The sequence below is a fragment of the Mangifera indica genome, chromosome 6, assembly GCF_011075055.1.
Source record: "Mangifera indica cultivar Alphonso chromosome 6, CATAS_Mindica_2.1, whole genome shotgun sequence".
NCBI classification, from domain to species: domain Eukaryota; kingdom Viridiplantae; phylum Streptophyta; class Magnoliopsida; order Sapindales; family Anacardiaceae; genus Mangifera; species Mangifera indica.
Window position 1 is genome coordinate 1,239,365 of NC_058142.1, and position 7,928 is coordinate 1,247,292.

Below are 7,928 nucleotides of genomic sequence, written 5' to 3' on the forward strand. Positions count from 1 at the left end.
TTAATGTTCAGCAGTCAAACCGGGTAAAATTATTCAGTCCATGTGCTCAGAGTCCTTGGTGCATAATATTGACTTGATCTTGATTCCAAAATGTGTGCTTTGACTCAGACTTCCCGTCCTTATAGACTGCTCCTCTTTTGGTCAATTGGTCCCTCCTCTCTCAACTGTCACGAGCCCCACCCCGGCCGAACGCTGCTTCTTCACTATAAAACCCACAAAACCCACGAACGAAATCATCATAACTCACTGGAAATTCAGCTCAAACGACTCGGAAAATCCCCAGAAAGCTAGCGCCGCAAAAGAAGATTCTAACCCAGTTCTCTTATATATACTAATGTCTGGTTCAAAGCGTGAAGCGGTGAAAGTAGTTCTGATAGAAACAAAATACGTTGAAACTGACCCAACGAACTTCAAATCGGTGGTGCAGCAGCTCACAGGCAAAGACTCATCCCTTGCATGGATGAAAGAGAGCTCCTGCGACTTCTCTAACGGTGCAAAGAGAGAGATACTGCATAACAAGAAGCAGCTCGAAGATAACCATGTTTATGATTATAATGATAATATTAACAATGCATCGGCTTCCATGTTGTCGAAAGGCATGTCATCTAAGGACCCAGACAGGTTGATTTTGGAGCTTCCTGTGGAGGAGTTCTCATTGTTGTATAGCCTTTGCAGTGATTCATAGCGCTAGCGTTTCTGGTTAATAAAATTCTGTCTTATTATTACAATTTGTTGAGCTGTACGTGTTGCGAATGTGTGGGTGCCCGATGCTCCACGACATGGGGAGATAAAATAAAAGTTGTTGGTTTTGGCAGGTGGGCGTCTTTCAGAGATCTGGTGAGTGGTCTAATATTCAAATACATTAAGCTCTGAGATAAGTAATCTGAGGAATGGGAGATAGGTATATTTTGGGTTCTCTTTTTCCTTACACTGGGAGTTTTCCCTCTCCTGATTCTTCGATGTTCTTGTAATTTGTTATTTTCTTTTTAGTCTCTATCATTACAGAGACAAAAATCAAACTTTTGTAATCTCTCAACACGGTAACGTGATAGGAAAAAATGCATGGGCCGGCCTCTCTGTCATCTACTGTTCTTCCACGCATGTCATTGATTTTTGACCGGTAGCTGTATGCTACATGTATATTAGACAAAACAGAACTTTCTCTATTTGATCAAAATCGAGCTAAATTCAAAAAAGAACAAATTTAAAGTTAATTTAAATTTAAAATGGTTAATTCACTTGATTAGCAATGAGTTTGTCAGAAAAACCATCAAAAGCGAAAAAGAAATTGCTAAAGATGAAGAAAAAATCGTAGAAAAAAACCTAAAAAAGATAAAATATTATTAAGGAAATGAATCAGTTAATGACTTTTTGATAATTTGATTGAGTAAAATTGGTTCGATTTAATATTGAACTGGGTCTATCTTTGTTCAAGCTTGATTCATTCGAGTTAAATAGAGAAATGAGCTCAAATTAATTCGGATTGAGTCCAATCATAAACATAGGCTTATTTTAATTAATTTTCCAAATACAATTACACAAGGCATAGTAATGTATCATAGGCAGAGTTAAGGATAACAATTTGGGTCCGATTTTAAGGGTCCCGACCCTCCTCGACCCTAATGGGGAGGGGATTTCCTGATAGAAACAGGGAAGGAGACGGGGACGGGGATGTGGATGAAAAAAATTCCTACAATCGGAGACGGGCCAGGGATGGGGATACATGTGTCCCCTCCCCGCCCCTATCCCCACCCCCTTTATATTAATATATTTATTTAAAATTCTAATATATTGTTATAGTTTTAAATTATTTATGTTTTTCAAATTTATTTAGGTTTTTGTTGTGCATATTAAAAGAGTTAATATATTATATTTATGATATTTGAAATAGTAGATTAATTTTAATTTTGCTTAATTTTGTTATTTAATTTATTTATATTATATTTATAAGGTAACAATAATATATATTTTTTGAGGGTATGAGGAGGGGATTTTTCCCCGCGGGGATGGGGAGGGGATTTTTCTTCTCAGGGAGGGGACGGGGAATCATTTTCATCCCTGTAATGGGAATGAAGATTGATATCCCCTACGGGGACAGGAACGGGGATTGAGATCCCCTCCCCGCCTCTCTTCGTTGCCATCCCTAGGCAGGTCAATCTTTTAACTCTTTAGAAACAATTTAAAACCTGCAAAAATTTTAGGTAAATTTTTTATTAGATTTAATTATGTTATAATATTTTATGAGTTGTTTCTTTTAATTTTATAATTAATTTAATTGATAGTTCTCAAATATCAAAAGTGTTATATTTTAGATTTAACTGCTGTTAATTTAAATTTAAGCGGAATATTATAAATTCAATTTAAAATGTAGTTGATTCCATATTTGAATTAGGGTTAGACGTGTCAATCCGGTCAAACCGGCCTATGGTCTAACCCAAAGCCTAGGAAAATAGCCTGATTTGGGCTGTAGTTTGTTGGGCCTTACACATGGGCGTTTCAAGATAAGCCATAGGCTTAGACACAAGCTCGTGCCTGGTTTGATACTATTTACATAATATTAAAAAAAATTAAAAAATTAATTAATAATTATAATATTAAAAATTAATTTTTTATTAAAATTAATAGGTGACCCTATATATATTTGAATAGGCCGTAGGCCTTTTATATTCTATGAGCTGGCCCAATCCGTTGGTTTATTACTGTAGATGACTTAGGCCGGTCCAGCCCATGGATACCTTTACTTAGGCAAATTCACTTTTTCTTGTGGGAGCTGCTTGATATGGACACGCTGCCCGTCTTGACCCAGAATTCAATATGTATTGGCCCATTAATGCCCCATTTCCCTTTGTGAGACAAATTAGAAGAGACTCTTGCACTTTGGACTACAGAGGACAGTCTTGGCCCATTATCCGTACTTCATCTTTCATGTTACCTACTTTCACAAAGTATCTTACCAGCTAATTGTTAAGCAAAAAATCAAAAATAAAAAATAAAAAAAAGAAAAGAAAAATTACGCCTCCCAACATCCCAATCATGATTTAATTCCTACCACCAGAGGGAAGGTCCTTCCCTTTTTGGCCGATTTGTGTGCAAGGGATTCAAACCGACCCTCCTTATATTCGGTGGTTCGTTGTCATATTCTCTAATCCTTTTAGTTATAAATACTGTCTCCTGTTTATACTAGATCTATTCCAAGAAGTTTCCTAAAAGAAAATCTTTTCTCTTCTTGAACATTTTGTATTAAGAAAAATTATGATCTGTTAGCTAAAAAAGCACCCAAAAAAAAAAAAATTTAGTTTTGTCTAGATGTACAAAAACAAATATTGAAGTCTAAACATTTTTATAAGGCTTTTTTGGTGTTTTCATACACTGTTAACTTTAATGGGAATTTTTAGAATCCCTGAAAAATTATTTGGAAGAGAGTAATTCCAACACTGTAATGACATACAATAAAGACAATAAGAGATGGGCTATATAGGTAGATGGCCATGGCACCACAACTTGACAATACCATACCTCAAAAGCAAAGCAATACCATATATAACTCTCTTTTCTTGGCTGGAAAAGTTTACCAATAACCATTCTTGCTTTTCTTTTCCCTTGTCAATTTGCTTATCATGATAACCTTTGTTGCAGATGAGCAAACTCAGCCGTCTATATTTTTACACCTTTGCCTTTGCCTCAACTTTTCCCTAAAACTCTTTACTGGTTTCATCATGTTTAGCCCTTGGAAACTTAGCCATTCTAAGCAAACGAATATACTTTGTAGAAAAGGAAGCCATTCTAAGCAAATGAATATACTTTGTAGAAAAAGACTCAGATCTTTGAGATCGAGAGAGCACACTAAGTGCATCTGCACTGTTATGTAATCAATATGCATTGCACAATTCACACAAACTTTAATTCCAATACAGTTGAACGCCATCTCCTTTTTCTTCCATGATGCTTCTTCCTGATCTTTATGAACAAACGCCAACATGAATATGTGTCTTTAACAAAAGCGATCTCATCTTTACTGATTTTCTTTTTGAAATCTCTCACTTATTCACACACAAACAAATCCATTTTCGATATAAAAAATTTGCTTTTCAGCATTGACCACCTAACAAAGGTGGTGTTTACAATTTATTTATTTTTTCTTTCTTTGATTCATGGGCAGAATAAATGAAGATCTGATTCTTTCCTCTTCTTTTGCCTTTTCATTTTGCATATTGAAAGAAAGTAAGAGGCCCCTCAATGCTTGCCCTAATTAAGAGATAATAAGAAGCTATATTTTATTTCTCTGATTAATGACATTAAATAATCTATTATGAAGCCATCCATTTTTAATTCTTTCTCACTTAACTGAATGATACAAGCTTGACTATAAAACTTCTGAAAACGAAAGCCACAAGGAGATATAAGAACTAATCAACATAGCTAAAATGTAAATGAGACAGTCAAATTTTATATGGTTTAGTTATATTCAATATATCCTATATCTTGAGACTTTGTTTTGTAAAATCATATCCACTATGAAATCCTCCTCGCTTTCACTCAAACAATAGCTTATTTCTAGATCTTAAACACACCAAGCATCTTACTTGGTTATTAAGCATCCCGCTTAGTGTAGTTCAAGCTCTCTTAGAACTTTTTGTGATTGAAATCCATCTAATCTTGAGTCTTGAAAACCCTTCAAGAATATAAAAAAGATTTTACCCCATAATTTGTTTAAATAAGCTAAATTGCAAGAGGAATGATAAGAGATAATAAACAAGAAAACAAAGCAACAAACAATAAAACCCTAAAAAAGGATTTTTTGCAAAACAAGAAATATTCATGTTAGTAGAAGAATAAGACTAGTTTAAATACCTAACATGAATGGTGACATCTATAGGTATTAAAACAACCCTTTTCCAAATTAGTCTTAACAAAATTACAAAATAATCAACAAAATCTTCTATCAAATGTAAAGTGGAAAAAATTGTCACCAAATATGATTACAAATTATACATTATTTAAAGTTTGTCAATCGAAATATTTATCTTTATTATTGTTAAAATCATTTACTTTTATTATGATAAAAAGAAGAGACGAGATAGATTTATTCTCACAACTATAAACAAAAGAAAAGAAATGAGAAAAGTGGAAAAGAAGAGGGTGGGAGATGAGAGAAAATATATGTAAAATATGAGGTGGATATTGCACAAAAAGCATATCAAATGAGGTACTAAATCAAAGTATTTCAATAGAATATCGAATGCATGAATGCTTTAACCAAAATAAAGGCCACCTTTTGTGATGCAAGCCTTTCTTTTTATTTCTTTATACTAGTACAGATCACATGCATGCTTGGCCGGGGTGACGCCACCTAATACTATTTCACAACAACTAAAAGGCAAGGGCAAAGGCAAAGGCAAAGGCAAATTCTTTCACCGCAACTTGTTTTACTCAAAGTTTATCAGAATTGATGTCTATCTAATCAACTTCAGCTTCAGAGCCAGACCATCACCAGCTACTGTAAATTAAATTATCTTACAACAATCTAATTTATAATCTAAATACAGTGCTCATGAAAGGCTTATGTGTTCTTTTTTGTTTTTTTGTTAATTACATTTGAAAGTATTAAAGTTTGTGTTCTTTTAGAAAATTCTAGCCAGCCAAACGAAAGCATCTTTATAATTCTTGTTTCTACTGAAATAAAAATGATTGAATTTGAAACCAAGATTAACTTGATCAAGTAATTTACAAATAGGATCAAGATTTGCCCTAAAATTTATCTTAATGATGGAAGAGTACAAGTATTTGGAGAGAAACTTGCGAAGGAAGAAAATTGCAAATGTGCATAATTTTTTTTTTAATCTTTTTTGTCCTTCTACGTGGGATATTGTTTGAAGAAGATAGACGTAAATTAGATCTAAGCTGCTCGACCTTGGATTATTGTTTGGTTCGGCTCAAATTTTCTCATCTTTTTGGTATTGTTGCATCAAAGTTTGCCTTATCGATAAACCTTTTTTTTGATAATTTTTTTTTGTTGATTCTTTCAAATTCAAATAATTTTTTTTCTTTTTCAATAATAATTATTTTTTCTTTATCAATTTGAATAAACCGGTCATTTTAGATCGAAGCTAAGTTGAGCTCATTCTGGTTAAAGTTTGGCTCGATTCGATTTCACCAACTAAAAAAAGGAGGATGTGATGGGGCATGAGTGAAAACTCTTACTCACTCAAGTGCATGCTCAACAAGTTTGAGTACATGAGTAACAATGTTAAAAGTTATGAATGATAAAATTAATTACATTATTAGCCACTTGGATTAAAGAATAAGAATTTATCCTAAATACTTAATGCATGAGTTGTCACATGAGGTAACGTCACTTAGAGGACAACAATCTCATTTGGGAATAAATAATGCTATCATGAGAAAAGTAAATGATAATTCCTTCAACTTAGCATTCTAATTATATGATTTTCCTGTCCCATGAAATCATTAATTATCACATAAGCTTCCATGCCATTTTTATATCTATCCAAGTGCATCTTGAAATGATAATAGAATCATTAATTTATAGGTATTTCTGCTATCTTTTTTTTTTAAAAAAATCATTTTTAATCTATTGAAAAGATTAAATTTTATTTGTAAGATCGAATTTTTAAATTACCTCATTAAAATAATTAAATTATAAAATCATTTTATTTTTAAAACAAAACAAAATAAATCATTCTAATTATGTTTTTTTAGTACTTTCAATAAAATATATTAAAAATTCAGTTCCTTTAATAAAAAATAGGGGAGTTTAGTCTTTTAATAGAAAAAAAAATTGGTTGCTTCACTAGAAAAACTGTGATAATTCCACATATTTAAACGTTGTTGCCTCATTTTGATTTGATCTAAGTTAGAATACAAAATCTTAAAACTCTGCACCAAATAAACAGAAAATCAATCCATCTCTTACATTTTAATTTCCAGCTGAAAAGGGATTTCGATTGTTACATTATTGATTTCACATGCATAAAATATATACTCTAATCGGCAGCTATGCAATTCAAACTCAGACAACGACTCTAACCCAGATTACTATGGACTCTTTTTCAACTAATGGACAAAAATAAAATAATGTTATGGTAGACGCATTAGTAAAAGTAAAACTACAAGTTGAAATAAAAAATATTAATAATTACAGAGCAATGAAAACGATACCGGATAGGGGTGTATAAGAGCTCAATCAAATAGTACTTGATTTGAGCAAATATGTATGTATGTATGTATGTATGTATGTATGTATGTATGTATGTATGTATGTCCTTTATGTTTAAAGAAAAAAAATTATAGGTGTGAACACAAGATTTGAAACTTTTAGATATTGTTTTATTCGAATCAAATTATAAGCTTACAAGCTCACTAAACTAACAAATATTAAGTTTAAACTCAACTCAACTTGTTTGCAAACCCTAATTAGGGACACTCCAAATGAAAATTTTTTTCTTACATTAATTGATTTCCGAATAACCAGAGTACCTACAAACATTGGGTATTAATATTGTAAACAAATTAAGACATCATCAAATCTATAATTTAACGATCTAATTGTTTATTTTAGTTTATTTATATTTGTTAATACTCAATCGTTTATATATAAAACATCATTGTTATAATCTCTTTGCATTTGAAAGAAATACAAGATCAATTGACTACGGAAGTACGAAAGGATCATTGTAATTTGCAGAGCTAAGTAAAAGAGAAGCATCCCTTAATTAATTAATTAATGAAGATAAGGACAGTGGATTAATTACGTCGAGAAACAATTTCCATCCAACGTATTCAATCCATATTCCTTATCCACTTACCAAACATTACTTTTCAATGGGGTTTCTAATTTGGCCAAATCACGTAACTTATATTTCTTTGAATTTTCCCAGGTCACACACTTTCTTTGTCTCCTCAAAAAG

At 32.1% G+C, this 7,928-nt stretch overlaps 1 protein-coding gene across 1 annotated transcript; it reads left to right on the forward strand.

Moving 5' to 3' along the window:
- Positions 1 to 334: 334 nt before the first annotated feature.
- LOC123218852 lies at positions 335 to 685 on the forward strand. Its single transcript, XM_044640505.1, has one exon. It carries the CDS (start codon positions 335 to 337, stop codon positions 683 to 685), a length of 351 nt encoding a protein of 116 aa, XP_044496440.1.
- Positions 686 to 7,928: the final 7,243 nt, after the last annotated feature.